General features: G+C 37.6%; 1 protein-coding gene across 3 annotated transcripts in view; it reads left to right on the top strand.

The window, feature by feature from the left end:
• The window catches only part of LOC106873113 (cyclin-dependent kinase-like 4), a 60,172-nt gene that overhangs the window by 24,441 nt on the left and 12,391 nt on the right, over window positions 1–23,340 (top strand). For 2 of the 3 annotated variants that reach the window (XM_089359528.1, XM_089359530.1), the window contains exons 2-7: window positions 5,847–5,968; window positions 7,213–7,285; window positions 9,216–9,306; window positions 12,440–12,640; window positions 13,605–13,687; window positions 20,097–20,153. In XM_089359528.1, coding sequence (XP_089215654.1) covers window positions 5,847–5,968; window positions 7,213–7,285; window positions 9,216–9,306; window positions 12,440–12,640; window positions 13,605–13,687; window positions 20,097–20,153 — 627 coding nt within the window. The remainder of the gene's footprint in view (window positions 1–5,846; window positions 5,969–7,212; window positions 7,286–9,215; window positions 9,307–12,439; window positions 12,641–13,604; window positions 13,688–20,096; window positions 20,154–23,340) is intronic. The other variant, XM_089359529.1, reaches the window with a different exon arrangement.

Raw genomic sequence — 23,340 nt, 5'->3', positions numbered from 1 at the left:
TGATGGCTTTGCTTCATATGACATCGGTACTGATGTCATATGAAGCTCGAATTGTGACAATGAGACAACATCTGCAGCAAAGGAAAGAGACCAGTGACTATCTTACCGAAGTTTGCGACCATGAAATCAACAACATAATTAGGATAGCAAATGAATTTGAGAAGAGGTATGAAATAAGAGCTGATAAAGATCTTCCCCGAAGAAGCATTGGTAAAATTTATTTATCACAAGCACAAAATAAAAAAAAATGAACCAATTCACTGAGAAGACGCAAACGTAAACCATTGATCATGTCAAAAGCTTGGCATAGAAGTTCCCTGTTGTTGTCAGGACTTTGCGGGTTTTAATATCTATGGAGTGAAATTCCTCTACGGACCAATCTCCTGTTCAGGAACAGGAGATTGCCACAAAGTACCTGGTGCACAAGAGAGACAGTGACGCTCTACAGATCAGCACTGGTACCGCAAATGCATTGTGGGATGTTGTTTTGTTGTAAGAGGAGAGTTCCGACTGCCATGTTTTCCTAAGTCTGGTGTAATATTCTCGGGTCACTCTATCTTTATTCACAGTGGTTTCATATGATGCATTTTCGTCTATGCCTAGGTACTTGTAACATTATTTGTGTGGAATGGGGGAGATAGAGAGACCGCTGTTGCACAGGTCTTGGGTTTGAGGGACTGACTTTCCTCGTTCTATAATCAAATATGGACGTTTGGGGGGGGGGGGGGACAAATTTCATGCCTGTATCAGCTGAAAATGTTGTTAGTAATTCCAGTTGTTTTTTTTTTGTTTTGTTTTTTGTTTTTTTGCTTTTTGCCATTGTTAACATTTTTAGCATAAATCTTCAGGTCGTCTACAAAGAAATTATGAGTTACATTGATTTTTCTGGCAGTTGAAGATCGTAGCATATAACCATTTGTTTTCTGTAGTAGAAACGATAATGTATCCAGTGCCAAAACGTATGTATGTATGTATGTATGTATGTATGTATGTATGTATGCATGTATGTATGTATGTATGTATTCTACCTTTCAAATTTTCAGCACTAACAGACTTATATCGTCCCAAATGCCTTTGCTCGTTTTTCATGCAACAATTATACAGCTACGTTCTTTATCCCCCAGAATCCAAGTTCAGCCGTACTTCGATCGACTCGAGTTGGTCCATAGCCTGTTTTCTCCAATAATAAAGGGTATAAAAAGTGAAAGATTGATTTACGGGAATAGATTTGGAAACTCTTTGTCAGTGGTATATAAATGTCATCAACTATCTTCTCTATTTGTTTTACCACATTGATATCAAGTGTGCAACTGACTGCCACCAACGGACTACGTCTTTAATTGTTATAAATGTCTTATGTATGTATGCACGCACGCATGTATGTATGTATGTATCTATCTATCTATCTATCTATCTATCTATATATCTATGTATGTATGTACGTACGCATATATGTATGTATGTATGTATGTATGTATAAAGTTTATTTGCCCTCCTATCTGTATTTTTCCAATTTCTCTTTCTGAGAATAACTTCCATTTGATGTATTTCTTTCTTTGCTTCTGCTTGTGTGTGTGTGTGTGTGTGTGTGTGTGTGTGTGTGTGTGTGTGTGTGTGTGTGTGTGTGTGTGTGTGTGTGTGTGTGTGTGTGTGTGTGTGTACATATATAATACAGATATATACTGTATATATGTATATATATCTATACATATAAATTTGACATGGGTGATTCTTTCTTGTCTTGGGATTCATAGTCAAACGGTTGGGTGGAATTACGCGAAAAATTACACAGATGTGTAGAATGATCCGGTGGTGATGCTGGGCTTTGTATTTTTTCATAGCTCCCATGGTTACCGAGATAATCTACTATAATAATACTCTTGTGTTTATGAGTGAGAAAGGAAGGGGGTGATAGATGAATAAGGAAGGAAGGAAGGGGTGATGTCATACTTGGTAGTGGGATGATGAAAATTGTACGCTGAAAAAATAAATCAAACAGCGTTTCAACTCTGTGTGAATATATGTGTGTGTATGTAAAAGGGGGATATGTGAATATGTGTGTGTGTGTGTACATGTATGTAGGTACATATATATATGTGTACACACATACACACATACATACACACACATATACATGCATGCAGGTTTATGTATATGTATATATATATATTTATCTATGTATATATTTATGTATATTCACGCACACGTGTATACACGCACACGTTCACACACACACGTGCATGCACACACACACATTCATACATATACGTATATTTGTGTGTGTGTATTATATATACATATAATTAAAAATATACAGTATTATAGATCCATTACAGCCGATCTTACCAATCAGTTTTGCGCCAGATTTTAGCAGACGATTACCTAATAAAGTATACTCATCAGAGATGGCCGGTATGGAAAAATGGCCACAACTCTCTGTTACTTGAGGTGGGGAAATTTCACATCCAGTTGATGGGTGCTGTGAAAAAGGTGAAACGGGAAATGGTTAAGGAGGGTCCATCAAGAGCTGTATCCAAAAAACAAAAAAAAAAACTGGATGAATTCTGATGTCAGCAAAAACCGTAATGAGTTGTTATGTGTGTATGCGGAAGGTTAAAGGATTGGTATATGTTCAGGATAGATATGTGTGTAGAAGTTTATTGGAGGAGGAATTGGGTGCCCAAACTTTTGACCCCGTGTGTGGGACAATATGAGTATTTAAGTTTATGTGTGTATGGTAGGAACTTTGCTGGGAACTGTGATGGTGGAAAGATTATGTTGGGAATCTTAACATTTATGATCATGATTGAGCTCACAGGTAAGCAATCATTTACCTTTCCTCATGTGGGCACGAACGAAAAGTCTCCACCTATATGAAGAGAGTTCTTGAACAGTATTCTTTTCTCAACTAGGCATAACTTGTACCTTCGGTTAAAATAAGCATTCTCCACTATTCTTCACTTGTATTATATAATTACTTCTAAATTGATATTATTAAATTATGATGGCAATTTTACATTGAAATGTTGTCACAAATTTAGAAAAGCATTTAAATATTTCAATTCTTAATTATAATTGCTTTTATATAATATAATAAACATAATTTTTCTAAAAATATTTAGATTATTTAATAGCTAGATAATTAATTATCATGACATAGAACCTCTATGTTTCTAATTGCTGCAACATAAAATTCATATGCTTATTTTTTATTCTTTCATTATACACTGACATCACCAAAAGTTGAATACCAAACAAGCTTTTCTTAGAATATTATATTTCTTCTTCGTGTTCTTTTTGTATATGTTTGTCTACTAGAAATATTTTCTTAGTTCACTTTGAATTTAACCAATTTTGCATCGCCTTGATAATGTTGTATTAAGATGTATTTTCAAATATATCAATTTGACTGACATTTTCTGTGTATTTAAATATGTTAGCACAACAGAAACAATCATCAGTATTGTGTGGTGGATTCACTAATTAAAGATGTGATTTTCTCCAGGAATAGCTGTATGGTAAGAAGCTTGCTTCCCAACCACATGGTTCTGGGTTCAGTCATGGCGCATGACACCTTGGGCAAGTGTTTTTTCCTGTAACTTCAGGTCAACCAAAGCTTTGTGAGTGGATTTGGTAGAAGGAAACTGAAAGAAGCCTGTCATGTATGTGTGTGTGTGTGTGTGTGTGTGTTCATGTCTGTGTTTATCCCACCCACTCCCAACTGGTGTTGGTGTGTTTATGTCCCCATAACTTACTAAAAATTCTCCGAGGTGGTGCCCCAGCATGGCCACAGTCTAATGACTGAAACAAGTAAAGGATAAAAGATTTGTATTTTTGTTGTACTCATATAGACATATATATACATATATATATATATATATATATATATATATATATATATATATATATATATATATTGTGTTTGTGTGTGTGTGTGTGTGTGTGTGTGTGTGTATGTGTGTGTGTGTATGTATACATATAGTAAGGTGCATGGCTATATGGTAAGAAGTTTTGTAACCACATGGCTTCAGATTTAGTCCCACCGCATAACAAACAGGTGAGGAGTGGCAACAGGAAGAGCATCCAGCCATAGAAAATATGCCTCAATGAATTCATGAGTGGAAAAACAGACATTAAAACGATGATGATATGAGGGAAAATTTTAATTTAACTGTAAAGATTTTAAAATAGAAGGTTTTGTATCATAAAATAGGGTCAGTCTCGGGCAGATTGCTATCAAAAGGGTTTAAAGATCTTTGATAAAGTGTCACTTAAACCTAAGACTTATCAAAAACTCATTCAAGTTAACCCATACATGGTGTTAAAGAAATTAGATAAGGTGTGATTTATTTGGGCATTTCCTCAAACTATTTAGTCTTATTCTTCTTCTTGTTGTTGTTAATGAAACCCAGATAAAGTGCACTAGGATAAGATGTTAAGATTTTCTATAAAATCACCGTGCCTAACTTTCTCAATACAATTCAAGAATCTCAGATAAGGTGTCTCTGAATTTTTTTCCTCAAACTAGTTGAGTCTTGCTAGCCATAAACATTACAAAAATTGTGATAAGATATCAGTAAGAGCTTTGCCAAAATATCTGGGCTTAAATTTTTTGAAGCAGTTAAACTACAATGAGACATCATTCATTAATGAATAAGACTTGGTATGTCATACCATGCTTTCATTAATTCTTTTAGGTTGAGCTGGCGGAAACGTTAGCATGCCGGGCGAAATGCTTAGCGCTATTCCGTCTGCCGTTAGGTTCTAAGTTCAAATTCCGCCGAGGTCGACTTTGCCTTTCATCCTTTCGGGGTCGATTAAATAAGTACCAGTTATGCACTGGAGTCGATGTAATCCACTTAATCCCTTGTTGTCCCCTCTATGTTTAGCCCTTTGTGGGCAATAAAAAAATATATATACCACATGCAGAAGTAGATATCCTCATGACCCTCTTTCCACCCTTGGGCTAGTATAACATCCAGAATGTGATGGATGGGATGAGAAAGGACTACACTATCACTAGGCTAATACTATTTTCTGTATTCATGAAGGGACAAGAGCAACATAAAGTGCCTTGTTCAAGGGCCCAACACACTGCTCAGTCCAAAAATTGAACTCAAGAACTTATGCTTTGGGGGCCAGTACACAACTAGGCTACTCTGCATTCCTTCCTAGACAAAAGAGATATTATCAAGTTTCACTTGCTCACTAATTACAAATAAACAAAATTTAAATCTAGGATAGCTTAGTTGATTTTTTATTTTCTGTACTTCTGTGTATTTTTCATTTTTCATTATTCTTGTCTTATTTTTTTATGTTCTGAGTTCAAATTCCACTGAGGTCGACTTTTCCTTTCATCCTTTCAGGGTTGATAAATTTAGTACCAGTTGCATATTGAGGTCGATTTAATTGACTGCCCCCTCCCCTAAAATTTCAGGCCTTGTGCCTATAGTAGAAAAGATTATTTTTGTCTTATTTTCAAACTGAGGATGACAGGTGTATTGGCAATCTGATGATGATGACAACAAGGGTGATGGCAGCAGCAACAACAAGGTAAGCAGCTGCAACAGTAGAATCAACAATAACAATCATGGTCAAATTTTGGCACAAGGCCAACAACTTTGGGGGCGGGGCTTAAATCGATTACCTCAGCCCTCAGTGTTCAACTGATATTATTTTATAGACCCCAAAAGATGAAAGGCAAAGTTGATCTTGGTAGCATTTGAACACAGGACATAAAGATGAACGAAATACCACTAAGCATTTTGCTCAGAATGGTAATGATTCTGCCAGCTCACCACCTTAAATCAAAAAAAATAATGATAATAAATGTTTTGTCTTTGCAGCAACTGAAGCACCAAAATTTAGTCAACCTTATTGAAGTTTTCCGAAGGAAGAAACGTCTGCATTTAGTATTTGAATATGTTGATCACACAGTGCTGAATGAGTTGGAGAAAAATCCCCATGGGTCAGTATTTATCAAATTCTATTTCCTTATTTCTTTATTGCCCACAAGGGGCTAAACATAGAGGGGATAAACAAGGACAGATAAAGGGATTAAGTCGATTACATCGACCCCAGTGTGTAACTGGTACTTAATTTATCGACCCCAGAAGGATGAAAGGCAAAGTCGACCTTGGCGGAATTTGAACTCAGAACATAGCAGCAGACGAAATACTGCTATGTATTTCGCCTGGAGTGCTCACGATTCTGCCAGCTCGCTGCCTTTTATCAAATTCTGTTTTCTGTATATGAAATAATTATAAGTTCAGAAGCTGTTACCTGTGTTGGTAACAAAGAGTTTCTTGAGCCAATAAAAGAGATTTTATGTGGTCAATCAACTTGCTATAAATAGCAGCCAAAGTACCTGAAATCAGATTGTACTATCTTTAAAAAAATGAAGTATACATTTAATTCCTTTCAATTTCTCTTGAAAGTTTATAAGTTCTTATGATGCCAACAACATACAATTCTCATAGGTAAGAATAAAATTTCTAAAATGGATAGAGAAATTTGAAGGATTGCTTTGGTCTAATGGTAGACAGCCTGTTATGTCTACAAGAGATGTGGGTTCAAGACCCATGGGCAGCCTTCAACTTTTTCTGTACAAAAGGGTTTTTTCAACCTGATATTTACATGCTATCATTTTTGTAGCTTTATATGTGCTTTGAGATCTAGTTTCAGACAAGAGAAATGGTGTACATGTTTGTGTGTGTGTGTGTACCTTTACAATCACATGATAGTCGTAAACGAATGTCCTTGTTTTATAATAAGTGTCACTAATTTCCAGTCTTCCATAAAAGCATGTCCAGTTATGTCACGGGAAAATATTACCTTGCTTGGAAACAAGATTGTTGACAGGAAGGACATCCAGCCATAGAAAATCTGCCTCAACAAATTCTGTTTTTTCCTCACATCAATAGTATAGAAAGAATGTTTACATTGTTATTTAACCTACAGTGAGGCTTTATAATATTTAAATTTATTTCAGTTCTTTTCATTTACACTGTGTTGTATTTCCAATTAAAATACTTCCCAACACTAAATAGATACAACATTGTGCATGATTGTATATATATATGTATATATATATATATATATATATATATATATATATATGTGTGTGTGTGTGTGTGTGTGTGTGTGTGTGTGTGTGTGTGTGTGTGTGTGTGTGTGTGTGTGTGTATATCATACTTATATTTATATTTACAGAGTAGCTGAAAACCAAGTGAAGAAAATCATTTACCAAACATTAAAAGCTGTAAATTTCTGTCATCAACATAAGGTAAGCCACTTAGTTAAACTTAGTATAAATACACCTTACAGCAGGTTGAATTATCAAGGGTTGGTTCTCACACTGACGCAAGGTTGCAAATGTGTTGTGTAGAGAGGGGGAAGTGCAGTTGATAGAACTTTACCCATGCCTACATCAAGGAATGGAACTTTCTAGGTGTCAATCTCTATGGTCCATGATCTCTCAAGATATATAAAGAAGCACAGGTTTCTTTCATAACCCACCTGCGACTGCAAGTGAAACTAAACATAGAGAGATTGGATCTCACTATTTCTTCCCATGTCATTCTAGAGTTTCCTTTCCATGTGTACTCCCCATCATCAACACTTTATAATCCAGCATTCATCTTCCTCCTCCTCCTCCTCCTCCTCATCATCATCATCATCATCATCATCATCATTTAACGTCCATCGCATGGGTTGGACAGTTTGACCAGGGCTGGCAAGCTGGAAGGCTGTACCAGACTCCAGTCTGATTTGGCATGGTTTCTACAGCTGGATGTCCTTCCTGATGCTAACCACTCTGAAAGTGTAATGGGTGCTTTTATGTGCCACCATACACATCTGTAATAACATCACACTCATCTTTCTTGCACACGCTGACTGATATTCAGAACCTAGCTGCTCTCTCAGACCATTTTTGCTGTGTCTTTATACACAGGTACATCTCATCTCATCTTCTTTGTCCACTTATTCCTGAGAGGGTCATGGGGGAAGAGTCCTCAAGCACACCTTCCATCAGGTCCTGTCAGAAGCAAGGCAATTGTCTTCAATTGATCCAGCTGGGTCCCCAAGCATGACCAACTGAACTCATAACTATTATCCAATAATCTTGCTTGTGATCAATCCCCACCTGCCAAAGCAGACATTGGAAGTCAACACAGTCCTCTGGATCCTCAGATCCTGTAAAACCATCCAACCCATGTTAGCACGGAAGACAGATACTAGATGATGATGACAATAAATATGTGTACAAAGGTGATGAGCTGGCAGAAATGTTAGAACGTCAGGAGAAATGCTCGGCGGTATTTCGTCTGTCTTTACATTCTGAGTTCAAATTCCACCGAGGTCAACTTTGCCTTACATCCTTTCGGGGTCAATAAATTAAGTACCAGTTGTATACTGGGGTCGATCTAATTGACTGCCCCCCCTCCCCAAAAATTTCGGGCTTTGGGACTAGAGTAGAAAAGATTAAATATAAGTATGTGTGTGTCTATCTGTCTCTGTCTGTCTGTGTGTGTGTGTGTGTGTGTGTGTTTGTGTGTTATCCATGCATACATACACATAGTACAACTCATTACTCTCCTGTACAGCCCCTTCTATGAGGACATTTAACATGCTACAAATAGCAGTCAAATCTCCCTCAGGTCTAACTCAAAAACAAATCCTAGAGACACTATTTTATGCCAAAAATAAAGATGGAATCCACACAGTTGGAACACATTTGATTATAGAGTCACTCAATCAAGGCTGATCAATAACTAAGAAACAATACTACCACTGCTGCTGACAGCAACGAAATCGATGACAGTATTGTTTCTTGGTTATTGATTGTCATCACCATTGTATTGTCAAATAAATTCATCAACATGAGCTATCAAGGAAGCTCTTATGTGGCAATTTGACCTGCTAGAAATAGCAACCAAATTTCTTTTAAAAATCATGCCATATATTATCAACAAATAGTATGGTGAATAATGTGGTTCTGAAAAAAAAATATGATGGAATGGTCATGACTGGAACACCTTTGATCGCAAGTCTGCTTGATCACTAGACGGGTAGATGGACTTGGGTGGTAAAATAACAATTGCAACATCAATACCTCCTCTCCCCACCAACACCACCACCACCACCACCACACACCATCCCAAATCTAATCCGTTCTCATTGTCTCCTTGTTTTTCTCCCACCTTTCATGTTAGTGCATCCACCGAGATGTGAAACCAGAAAATATATTGGTCAACAAACAAGGACATGTGAAACTGTGTGACTTTGGATTTGCCAGAGTTCTTAGTGAGTAGCTGTTGCCAATGGCAACTCATTTTTTTCCATTTCTCTTTATTTATTTATTGAATCTGTAAACAAATCCCCACCGCCGCCACCACCAAATACACAAACATACAGCACATATCCACATACACTTTTTGTAACCTATTCTTGTACCTTATCCACTCCTTTGTGGAATGGCAGAATTGTTAGAGCGTCAGAAAAAAAATTCCTTGTGGTATTTCATCAAGCTCTTTATGTTTTGAGTCCGAATCCTGCTGAGGTCAACCTTGCTTTTCACCTTCTGGGGTCAATAAAATAAAGTACCTGTCAAGTACTGGGGTTGATATTATCTATTAACACCCACCCCTCAAAATTGCTGAATTTATGCCTAAATCAAAAATTATTATCAATTGAAAACTATTATTATTGTTGTAATAATTATTATTGTTATTGTTATTGTTATTGTTATTGTTGTCGTCGTCGTCGTCGTCGTCGTCGTCGTCGTCGTCGTCGTCGTCGTCGTCGTCGTCGTCGTCGTCGTCGTCGTCGTCGTCGTCGTCGTCGTCGTCGTCGTCGTCGTCGTCGTCGTCGTCGTCGTCGTCGTCGTCGTCGTCGTCGTCGTCGTCGTCGTCGTCGTCGTCGTCGTCGTCGTCGTCGTCGTCGTCGTCGTCGTCGTCGTCGTCGTCGTCGTCGTCGTCGTCGTCGTCGTCGTCTGGCAAGGCAAAGGGCTGCATCAGGTTCCATAGTGTGTTTTGACTGGGTTTCTATAGGTGGATGCCCTTCCTAATGCCAACATCATCAACATTAAAAATACTGAATATTTATGCAATACCATTGTTGCCGTGAGGGTATGCATGCGAGGCTGTGTATGAATGATATAACAACACCATGCAAACACTTAATTGTAACTTGTATTTCACCACACAAGTAATATTCTGGTTGGTCATGAATTAGGAAGTTTCCATAAACCAGTCAACACAATTGAAAAAATAATTCTGCAGCATTCATAAATAGTTGATTACAAAAGCTCTGTACTGAAGCTTGCAAAGACAGGAAAAGATATGCACATTAGGTTTATATCAGTCAACTATAATGGTGTATCCAGGTTGAGCAGGAGTCATTAAAATGACTATTATAGATAGCAAGAAAGTGTATGGAGTTGGACAGTGGGTTGTCATCACACACTGAAAGTTAGTGCTAAAGACAAGCCTTTCTATAACCCTTGTACCAAAATGTTTCAGGAGGATCAAGAAGAATCTATCACATGATTGGTCAAAACATAGAGCTAGGAGCACCTACTGCTTTTTCTTCCATTCTTATGTTTGTTTGTTTGGGGGGGGGGTTAAAAAATTTTTTTATTAATAGACCTAATGACCTGCAAATAAAGTTCAGAATGGAAATCAGCGTGCATCAATCTCGTTAGCATATAACGAGCTGCAAATGTCATGCAAATGTCATGCATTGCATACAGCTCCTCCTCCTATTCCAACTAATTTATTTAAAATTTTTCATAAACTAGACTTCATATTCAATCAATTAGTTGAAATAATTAGTTGGTATGTAAATAGAAATATGACATTCTATTGTAAAAGTGTTAAATATTTTCATAATGTTACCAATTAACAAAGTCATAATTAAAATGGCCCTGAAGACCAATTAAAACTACATTGAGCACTGATAGTGGCTAATTCAAAGATATTGACTATGTAATTCTATGAACATTTTTCAAACAATAACAGACTGCTGAAAGCTCTTTCTTTTCTTCTTCCTTTCTTTTCTTTATTCTTTTTTTCTGTTTTTAATTATTTTTATTCATTGATTAAACTTTTTTCTTTTCTATTTTCTTTCTTTAATTCTTTTATTCTTTCTTCCTTTTATACATTTCTTATTTATTCTTTCTTTCTATTTTCTGTTCTTTCTGTTTTCTTTCTTTCATTTCTTTATTTATTCTTTTTCATTTTCCATTAATTCTTTTTTCTTTCTTTCTTTAGTTTTTTTCTTTCTGCTTTCTTTATTCATTCTCTGTTCTTTCTTCCTTCCTTTCTTCCATCATTCCTTTCTTTCTCTCTACTTTCTTTCTTTTTTCTTTCTTTTTTCTTTCTTTCTTTCTTTCTTTCTTTCTTTCTTTCTTTCTTTCTTTCTTTCTTTCTTTCTTATTTTACTTTGTCTCAGCCAGCACATTTAAAAGCCATACTGAAGCACAGAATATTTCAATAAATTTTTTAAAATAACAAATTTGAGAGTGGGCAAAGTCGTTAGCAAAATAACCATAACCTAATTTACATTCCTTTTAAGGGTAAAGACCCCCTTCAGCACCTAGAAAGTTCTCCAAGGCACAAGTCCAAGCAAGCTTGTTTATGGAAGACAAGCAGTCGCCCATGCATGCCAGCCTCCCCTCTCCATGCCACCAATGTTGTTCAAGAGAAAGGCAAAGGCTGATACAGCTTGGCACCAGTGATGTCACAACTCATTTCGATACCTGAATGAACTGGAACAGCGTGAAATAAAGTGTCTTGTACACCATGGAAGATACCAGATTGCTGTCTGACATACCCATTAAATTCTCCAGTCACAGAGATGAGATCATTGTCACTCATCTTTGTGGTAGCCTGCAGAAGAATATCATAAAGGTGATCCTTCTGTTCATTTGGTTGGCCCACTTGTGGGGCATAGGCAGAAATAATTGTAGCTATACCATTCTGCAAGACTAGCCTGAATTTAAATACTCTATCGCACACCCTCACTACATCTATGACCTTCACCGTCCATTTCTCTGCAAGAAGTATGCCCACACCCCCTATTCCATCACTATTACCTTCCTAGGAAAGTTTATACCTATGTGCTCTGCCTGTGAGTACTCTGGCTGAAGCTCCTCTCCACCTTACCTCTTGTATGCAACATACATCAACACGTCTCCATTCAAGCATCTCTACAATCTCACTAGACCTACACTTCAATGTGCCTACATTTACAGTGCCAACTCTGAAAACTGGGAAAGAGATATGGGAGGTAACACAGGAAGGAGAGATGTTATTCAGCACCTGAAAAGAAGGTTGGTTGCTGCCTCTACTGGGGGGGGGGGGGGTAAGTGCAAAAATGAAAATAAATGAAATTGTTTTTCATTATTTTAGACCCTTTTAATTTTATTTTATCTCAGCAGGTCCTGGAGATGAATATACTGACTATGTAGCAACCCGATGGTACCGTGGACCAGAACTTTTGGTTGGTGACACACAATATGGACCTCCAGTCGATGTTTGGGCCATTGGTTGTGTTTTTGCTGAACTTCTGACTGGACAAGCTCTTTGGCCAGGATTTTCAGATGTTGACCAGTTGTACCTGATTAAGAAAACTTTAGGTAATCCTCACGTTTCTCTCCCTCGTGTTGTTTAGCAGCAGTTCTATTATGAAATAATATAATATGATATAATATGATATATATTTATGTGTGTGTGTGTCTGTGTTTGTCACCCCCACCAAAAAACTTGTAAGACAATATCTGGACTTAAAAGGCATAAGCTAGTTCACAAAAACATTCCTTCAGAATCAGATTCCAAAGGGCAAAGATATAGAAGAAACTTGTATAATATCTGTCACTTGTGTTTTAAACCCTATCAGTCAGCAGCTGGTCTTAAAAATCATCTGAGGGCTCATCAACGGAGTGATTGTACTGTGTGATGGGATGTAGTGTGTGCATTGATGGGACAGCTATCATCTGTCAAGATGAAGCAATCATCATTAATTATATATATATATATATATATATATATATATATATATAATATCGCCTGGCAAAGTGTTTAACGTCATTTCACGTGTATAAATGTTCTGAGTTCAAATTCCACCAAGATCAACTTTGCCTTTCCTTCTTTCAAGGTCAATGTAATCAACTATCCCACAAAAGTTCAGTACCTGTGAATAATGAAAAACCACAAATATTGGACGTGGTCCATAAAATGCCTATAATGTCAAAATATAACATAAGATATATACATATATATATATATATATATATATATATATATATATGTATGGTGGTAGTGGTGCTAGTAGTAGTAGTAGTAGTAGTAGTAGTAGTAGTAGTAGTAGTAGTAGTAGTAAACATAATTTTTTTTTTCCATATGGTTTATTATTTAATATAGTTTAAAAAATCACTTATATTCAGTCAAATATTTTAAGCATGGTAATAGGGAGAGGAGGTTATTATAAGATCCTGTTATTCCTATTTATCACCATGCCATCTTGGTAATGACCAAAACCCAGCCTTGCTGCTATACTTCATAACTGGTTTACCTGTTCCTTTGTTTTTTTCTTTTCCTCAGGTGACCTGATTCCTCGACATAAAGAAATCTTCAGTAATAACAGCTTTTTCAAGGGTTCTTGCATACCGGAACCAGACCAAGTTGTAAGTGGCACTCAACTACTTTTTATGTCTGCACTGATTGTGATTTTGTTTTGGTTTTTAACAAGTCAGATGAGGGGGAGGGAAGGGAAAAGGAAAGGGGAGAGGGGTTTGATATAAGAAGTTGGTTTGATGGGTTTTCTGAAGCACAGCATATCACCAAAGGTCTTAGTCACTTATCGTTACCTCCAAGAGGCCCAAAGTTCAAAGAGTGCTCTTTACATGCCATGGGCACAGGTGCCAGTCATGTAACACTGGCATCAGCCATGACTACGATTTCACTTGGTTTCATGAGTTTTAATATTATATTATATTCTTTTATTCTTTTATTTGTTTCAGTCATTTGACTGTGGCCATGCTGGAGCACCGCCTTTAGTCGAGCAAATCAACCCAGGAATTATTCTTTGTAAGCCTAGTACGTATTCTATCATTCTCTTATGCTGAACTGCTAAGTTACAGGGACATAAACACACCAACATCAGTTGTCAAGCAATGGTGGTGGGACAAACACAGTCATATATATATATATATCATCATCATCATCATCATCGTTTAACGTCCGCTTTCCATGCTAGCATGGGTTGGACGATTTGATTGAGGACTGGTGAAACTGGATGGCAACACCAGGCTCCAATCTAATTTGGCAGAGTTTCTACAGCTGGATGCCTTTCCTAACGCCAACCACTCAGAGAGTGTAGTGGGTGCTTTTACGTGTCACCCGCACGAAAACGGCCACACTTGAAATGGTGTCTTTTATGTGCCAGCCGCACAAGAGCCAGTCCAGGGGCACTGGCAACGAACTCGCTCGAAAACCCTACAAAGGCCAGTCAGGCGGTACTGGCAACGGTCACGCTCAAGACGGTACATCTTATGTGCCACCCGCACAAGAGCCAGTCCAGGGGCACTGGCAACGATCTCACTTGGCTTGTCGGGTCTTCTCACGCACAGCACATTTCCAAAGGTCTCGGTCAGTAGTCATCGCCTCGGTGAGGCCCAATGTTCGAAGGTCTTGCCTCACCACCTCAGCCCAGGTCTTCCTGGGCCTACCTTTTCCACGGGTTCCCTCAACTGTTAGGGTGTGGCACTTTTTCACGCAGCTATCCTCATTCATTCTCACCACATGTCCAAACCAGCGCAACCGTCTCTCTTGCACACCACAACTGATGCTTCTTATGTTATATATATATATATAAGACAGGCTTCTTTTAGTTTCCATCCACCAAATCCACAAATCCACTCACAAGACTTTGATCAGTCCAAGCTATAGTAGAAGACACTTGCCCAAGGTGCCACACAGTGGACTGAACCCAGAATTGTGTGGTGGGGAAGGAAGCTTCTTACCACACAGGCACTCCTGCGCATATAATATATTATATTATATTATATTATTTTATTTTATTTTATTTTATATTTTTGCGAGAATTGTAGTGACTGACTTTGAAGTTTTGGCCTGTTATCCTTCATATGACTGTCTGATGAAGTCTAACTGACCGAAACATTGAAGTCACTGTACATACTCTACAAAGAAGTACTGAGTAATCCTTCAGTTTAACTTAGAAATTGTTTTTATTATAACTCAAAATATAAACATATATATGTATGCATGTGTGTGTGTTTGTGTGTATGTATGAGTGTGTGTGTGTATGTGAGTGTGTGTGTGTGTGTGTGTGTGTGTGCGTGTGTGCGTAGATAGATGGATAGACAAACAGACAGACAGAGAGTGGAAATGCCAAAGATATATAATCCTAAAGAAAACACTCTCATACTTAGTCCTCTTATCTCAACTTAGCAATACAAGATATGTTTATTTCTCTTTTCTTAAAGAAACAATAGGCACTTCACTGGTCTGCATATATATTTATATATATATATATAAAATCTTTTTCAGAATGAGATAAAAAAATACAGCTGTTACAGCTGTTTCCGGGATATTTTTTATATTAGACACAGGAGTGGCTGTGTGGTAAGTAGCTTGCTTACCAACCACATGGTTCTGGGTCCAGTCTCACTGCATGGCACCTTGGGAAAGTGTCTTCTACTATAGCCTCGGGCTGACCAAAGCCTTGTGAGTGGATTTGGTAGACGGAAACTGAAAGAAGCCCGTCATATATATGTATTATGTGTGTGTTTGTGTGTCAGTGTTTGCTCCCCCCACCATCGCTTGACAACTGATGCTGGTGTGTTTACGTCCCCGTAACTTAGGGGTTCAGAAAAAAAGAGACCGATAGAATAAGTACTAGGCTTACAAAGAATAAGTCCTGGGGTCGATTTTCCCGACTAAAGGCAGTGCTCCAGCATGGCCACAGTCAAATGACTGAAACAAGTAAAAAAGTAAAAGAGTATCCCTTCATTGGAGACGGTGTGAGACAATAGTTAAGCAATAGTTAAGCAATAGTTAAGCAATAGTTAATTTTTTTTATATATACATATGCTGATATATGACCTACACTGGACTCCTCATTTGCATAATCACCAAACCTGGAGCTTAACTATAGTCTGTCCATAGCACTTACTCTGCATTACCTGACACCTTTGGGTCTTCTTGACACCATTACCTCTCATAACCTCTCTCTCTCTCTCTCTCTCTCTATATATATATATATATATATATATATATATATATACATACATACATACAATGCTCACATTTCTACATACTCACAGAACACACACACATAGCTCTGTATACATACATATGACACACAGCTTTAGATGCATATAAACACTCATATATACACACTTGTACACACACACATTCAAACTTCTTCATACACACTTCTGATGTACTTCTAATACAAACACCTCTACATATATATACATGCAACACACTCCTCTACAAACATACTCATAACACACACACACACACACACTGGACCCTTCACCCAATTTCCTCCTCAAGACACCCTCACTGTCTATCATCTTTCTAACTCCAGCTCACCATTCATACCACTTATTTCTATTACCACCAGAAACCATTGCACTTGTTACCCAAACTTCATCCATTAATACTGTTTTCTCCACCCACATTTTACACTGATCACACATTCTCCACTTCTGTAACTTACCCAACCACGTGACAACTCTCCCCCCTTCTCTCTCTCTCCCCCTCTCAGCCCTGCTTTTCCGTACTGTCGGATATCTCCGCCACCCCACCTATTTCTTTCAGTTCATGCTTAATTGATCATCACCCACACCCTTTATTCATCATTCCCTACATCTACCCTTCAGCTCACCCCAATCTTTACAGTTGTCACCCACCTCCCCTCTCCTCACCCATTCTCTATCTCACACATTTGTACTCAGAGCCAGAGGCGGTTTCAGCCAGGTTGGTAATGAAAGGGTTAAAGAGATTTCAACTAACCTCCCAGTCCCTTGTCATTTCCTTAGTGGGATCCAGCATCCGAAGATCCTTTCTCACTACTTCATACCACATATTCCTGAGTCTACCCCTTCCACAGGTACTCTCCACAATTAGAGCTTAGTGCTTCTTTATGCAGTTTTCCTCATCCATATGGCCCCTCGTGGTTTGTGAATCTTGCAAGCAAAAAGTACTCTGTACATGCTGTAAAGTGATTAATATTAGGAAGGGCATCCAGCTGTAGAAACCACGTAGAAATCATGCTGAAGCTACCAATGAAGCACAATACAACCCCTGGGACCTATCAGGTTATGCCAAATAGTCTAACCTGCCAACCAGCATGAAACATGGATACTAAATGGTGGTGGGGAGGCAGCGGTGGCGGCAGCAGTGTTGGTGGTGGTGGTGGTGATGATGAGTTTGTTCTACTTTAAGTATTATAAATTATACCTCTCTCTCTCTTTCTCCCTCTCTCTCTCTCTATCTATCTATCTCTAACTTCCTGTTTCTCTCCCCGGCGGCGGTGGTAGTGGTGGTGGTGTGTATGCATGTAGGCAGGTGGGTGGTGTGGTGTGGTGATGACAGTGGTAAGGGCTTTGATTGTAGTGGTGATAGTTTGAACTATATTCTGACAGTGTTCAGTAGGGTCACTTCTCTCTCTCTCTCTCTCTCTCTCTATCTATCTATCTATCTATCTATTTATCTATCTATCTATCTCTTTCCTGGCCTGGCCTGGCCTGGTCTGGGCTGGTTTAAACCAGCTAGAGCTGTTTCCAAGCAACCATGAGATATGTAGGTTAATTGTTTCTTTTATTAATTAGTAGGGGTGAAGGAAGGGCTGCTCACACTATTGACCTTTGTAGATTGTAGAGGTCAATAGAGTTCAGTTTAAACATCTGGAGGTCAACACCTGTAGCATAAACATGGCTGAAGGCTTATGTGGACACATAGCCGGCTAGAAATAGCAACCAAATCTTCAATTCACGCCCTATCATCTTAAAGAATAAAAGGGCAGATTAGATAAGGTAGTCCTAGATAGACACTGACTGAAAGAGAGAAAATAATTTGGTCATGGCTGCAGCCCTGGATTAACCATTTATCAAAATAAACACGTGTTTAAGGCATCAAGGGAAGGAGGGGGGGGCACTGCAGAAATGGTAAATGGCTTATGGCACAAAAGAAATCACTTTAAATTTACTAAAATAATATTCGGCAGGCCTTTATCTCTACTAAGTATAAATGCTGTTGTGTTACCTAAGATTAATCTGATCAAAGACTTTGCAATTCAAAAGAGTAGGAGGAAACTTTTCAAATATAAATAAAGTAAAGTTATAAAAAATAAACATTATTTTCCCTCTTACTGTTTTGTTTTGTTTTAAAAAATAAAAATCTATTTTATGGTTTGTTACTGTTTATATTTTGAATTACATAATCTATTATGGGGGGGGGGGCACCAAAATCTTTTAAATGCTTGGGGCCTTGATGGGTCTTGATCCAGCCCTGCATGGCTGAAATATACTCAACCAGAATCAACTATAAATTAACCCAATTAATACCAAATTAATAATTGATAATCAAAGGCAGCAAGCTGGCAGAATTGTTAGCATACCGGGTGAAATGCTTTATGTTCTGAGTTCAAATTCCGCCAAGGTTGACTTTGTCTTTCATCCTTTCAGGGTCGATAAATTAAGTACCAGTTGACTGGCCCCTCCCCAAATATTTTGGGCCTTGTGCTGAGAGTAGAGAAGAATAAATTGATAATCAAGTCATTTGATTATCAATTTAATAATAAATAAATATTAACCACTAACTTTACATTTTCTTCTCTTAATTTAATTCAGATTATATACTATATATATATATATATATATATATACATAATATCATTTTGAATAGAATTTATTATATATATATACATGTATATATATAACATATCAAATAATTTACATGCACATAACTCCAGCTGGTTTTCTCATCCTTCCTATACCATTACTGCAGGTACAGAAGCTAGGATTATTGTCATCTTGAAATGTCAACAACTATTGGTATTCTCACTTGCAGCCCTGACATATCAAACACTCTTAACTTCATCCTTAACTCTAAATCCCACCCTTATTCTACCACCACACCCTCTGTCTCTACATGATCGCTGGATATGTAACTAATTGAAATGCCTCACATATCACACACATCAATGTGTTCCACAACACCATATTCCCTCAAAATTTTTAGGTACTTTACACACCAGCTAACTGGTTCTAACTCTACCAGTTTTAGGTAACATTTTCCAACCCTCACATGAAATCATTAAGCAAGTCTAGGTTGTTGGTACTCCGTTGGTTACAACGACGAGGGTTCCAGTTGATTCGATCAACAGAACAGCCTGCTCATGAAATTACCGTGCAAGTGGCTGAGCACTCCACAGACACATGTACCCTTAACGTAGTTCTCTGGGAGATTCAGCATGACACAGAGTGTGACAAGGCTGGCCCTTTGAAATACAGGTACAACAGAAACAGGAAGAAAGAGTGAGAGAAAGTCGCGGTGAAAGAGCACAGCTGGGTTCGCCACCATCCCCTGCCGGAGCCTCGTGGAACTTTAGGTGTTTTTCGCTCAATAAACACTCACAATGCCCGATTTGGGAATCGAAACAACGATCCTACGACCGCGAGTCTGCTGCCCTAACCACTGGGCCATTGTGCCTCCACGCAAGTCTAGGTGGGGAATTAACAAACTCATAAAAACATCAGACAGAATGTTTTAAGAAATCTTAAATCTACATTGAAAAACTCTATGTAAGTTCATAGAACAGTTTGGTAAGTTCCATGAAACTTCCCTATGGGTCTATTTGATGCTGAAACAGGCCATCATTAGCTTCCTTGATTCTGGACTTTACTGCAAATACTGTCAGCTGTGTGTGTAAGATGGACAAGTGAGATCACAATTATAGTTGTGTGTATCAGACTTCCATCTTACTAATATATGACCACTTTATTTCATTTGTTTGTTCGTATTTCTATTTTATTTTGTTTTTTGCACAAATTACAATTTCAGGAAACCTTAGAAGATAAAATTCCCTCTATTAGTGCACAAGCTCTTGCATTTTTAAAGGTAAGTCACTCATTTTGTTGTAAGGCAGTTTAAGATGTGTGTGTGTGTGTGCGTGCGTGCACGTGTGTGATTGAGTGTAAATGTATATGTGCATGTGTGTGTGTATGTGTGGTTGGGTGTAATTGTATAAGTGCATTTGTGTATGTAGTGTGTGTGTGTGTGTGTGTGTGTGTGTGTAGGAGTTCAGTGTTAGTGGAGATTATTGCTTGCAAGTGCTTATGCTTACAAATGAAAAATTATTTCAGAGTGTTAGGTGTCAATCTGAGTCCCCAAAACATGTACCCAATCAATATCATGGTGTTCGGAGTGATCACTAGTGATGGCAACGTTATGCCACCATTCATCTTCCCACACGGCCTCAGACTCAATATGGAGGCCTACATCAACTGCCCTATGTTAAGTGGGTGCCTGCGAGAAGACCCTATGTCTGACAACAGCACTCTGCACCATGCCACACAAGCAGGAGAACCCAGCCATGGCTGTCAGACAATTTCTGTGACCACATCACCCTAACATTTGGCCACTTAACTCCCCAGGATGCAAATCCCTTGATTATTATGTGTAGGGCGCAGTTGAGCGAGAGACCAACAAAACTCTTTGTAACACCAAAGATGAACTGAATACAAGGATTATCGCAGCATTCAGCAACTTGAACAAAGGGAACGTCCAGAAGAGTTGCAGGAGACGTCTGGAGGCCCTGGTTGAAGCCAATGGCGATTTTATTGAATGAATTTACTCTTTAGTATTTCAAAATATTTTAATGTAATTTTGGTAAATATATCTGTTAAAATGAGATGTCAGTGTTATTTTCATTTTTGCATAATTTAGATGACAATATATTCACTGCATAAATCAAGGTGGCAAGCAAGCAGAATCGTTGGAGCCCTCAGAAAAAAAAAATATGCTTTGTGGTATTTATTCCGGTTCTTTATGTTCTGACCGCCGAGGCCAAGTTTGCTTTTTATTTCTTTGTGTCGAGAAAATTATCATTCAAGTGCTGGGGCCGATCATATCGACTAATCCCAGCCCCTCAAAACTGCTGGGTTTGTGTCGAGATTAGAAACCATTATCAAATTATAGGTCATAATGGAAGACATCAGGTTCATAGACAGGAAATTAATTGAATGATAACCGGTTAGTTATTTCCATGTTTTAAAATTTATGATATATAAAGCTTATTCCTGCGAGACTGGCTTCGTTGGGAGTTCTTCCCATATAACGTTATCTCAAGAGGAGATAACTGTAAATTACTAAATGTCCATAACAAAAAAAAAAAAACGAACTGTATAATGAAAGGTAAATCAATCTGCAAAACACTCCTTGCTTTGAATAGAAATACATCAGAAACGAAGTAACAGCAAACAAGGAACTGACTGATGCTGACAGATAATCGAAAATAATCACTAGAAACCAAATCAATATACTGGACCAGATTAGAAGAAATCAATACTCTAACAGTAACAAAACAATGAAAGAGTAAAAATATTACAAAAGATTTATATTACGTTGGTGTTTTGTTGGTTTTTTTTATCAGAGCTTTTCATTAAAGAGCTATGTATTGTCTTTCTTCGTGGTAATCTAATATACTTTTAAAAATTATTTTATTTTGCTTTCAAAGAAAGCAGTTTCGTTTTATGTGTGTAGAGTCTACACTGTGGACGATGTATTAAGGGGCAGATAACTCTAATGGACAACCTTTTGAAAACATTTTTTTGTTTTGTTTTTTGTTTTCGTGCTTTTGCTACAGTGGATACATACTGGATCGCCCGGGTCGGAGTGATCTTCGTATAATAATTTCTATTTTCGTGTCAATTCTGATTCAACGATCAAGGTAAATTTTGATCCTTTCACCCGCACGATTTTCACTAAGAAAGTTTTTAAAAACTCGGATTTTTTGCGTGGAATCAAGTACCCCCGACCTCCTATTATAATGCAAACCCCTTATTTTTGTTCGCAAAAAAAGGGGAGGAACTTCTTTGAATTTTCAATCTAATGTAATCCACACTCTCTCAAAAACGTATTTCTGCAAAATGTTCTCTCAAATTTTGGATAAAGAAATAGCAAAAAATATTTGAAAATGGGGGTGGGGGCGAAATTTCCGAGGCTTCCAACGCACCCCACCGCACCCCACCCCATTTTCCAGACCCCAAAAAGGGTTTTGTAGCATATTAGGCGGTCACCAAACGAAAAAAAAAATTTCCAATAATTCCAGGATATGAGGTGGGGGAGTAGTTTCTTACTCACCCCCTTTTTTTCCGAACAAAATAAGAAATTTGCAGCATATTAGGAGGTCAGGGTACTTGATTCCATGCAAAAAATCCGAGTTTTTTTTTTTAGTGAAAATCAGTCGAGTGAAAGGATCAAATAATACCATGATCAAAGCATATCCATTCATAACCATTCTGTTTTCCTTTCAGACATCGTATATCCAGGACCATAGTATATCCGACATAACTACAGAAGTGTGCCCCTCACCTCCCATGCTGAATTTGTTTCCTCATAACTTTTTGAAAAATAGATATTCTTATTGAAAGTTTCCTACAAATACGTTTCAGATGCTGTAAATTATGATTATACCGGAGTTTGTTGTGATTTTTTGTTCTTTTCAAAGTGGGCAGAGGAGTTTTAAATAATTCACATGCATATTTTTTTTAGAAAGTTAAGAGGAAATAAAATTGAGGTGTATAAATTATCCAATACTCCTCTGATCAGAAAATTTTTTATAAAATTCCAATATAATTGTAACCCACAATATCTAAAATGTATTTGAAGAAAATTTCACTTTTTTTTTTTTTTTTGCTGTAGTTTCACCACCGTAAAAAATTTTTTATTTTTCAGAAAGTTGGAAGAGGCATTCTACTGTAGTAATACCATATATACTTGGCTTACCTTTATTTTATTTTTATTTTAAGATGCTAAGATATGATTTGAGGGATTTCTGTTTCTGCCAGATCGAGTTATAACATAAAAGGCCTTATATTTGGATCAATAAATAAACAGACGCGATCAGTTCCCACACAAAGGAATATCAGTGTTTTACCCATAGCAGAGATAATTTGCAAATATTTTTAACAGAGGCAAAGAAGTGAAGCACAATTCCTAACAGAAGTTCTCAACTGAATTTAAGAGCTAACTTTTGAATTTCATTTGGAAAACTGTATTTTGTCATATTTCTGTCTTTGGGAAA

This window comes from Octopus bimaculoides, chromosome 11 (assembly GCF_046866305.1).
Source record: "Octopus bimaculoides isolate indiv1 chromosome 11, ASM4686630v1, whole genome shotgun sequence".
Classification (NCBI taxonomy): Eukaryota; Metazoa; Mollusca; class Cephalopoda; order Octopoda; family Octopodidae; genus Octopus; species Octopus bimaculoides.
Note: the sequence above shows the minus strand (reverse complement) of the source record. Positions and strands in the feature narration are given on the sequence as shown.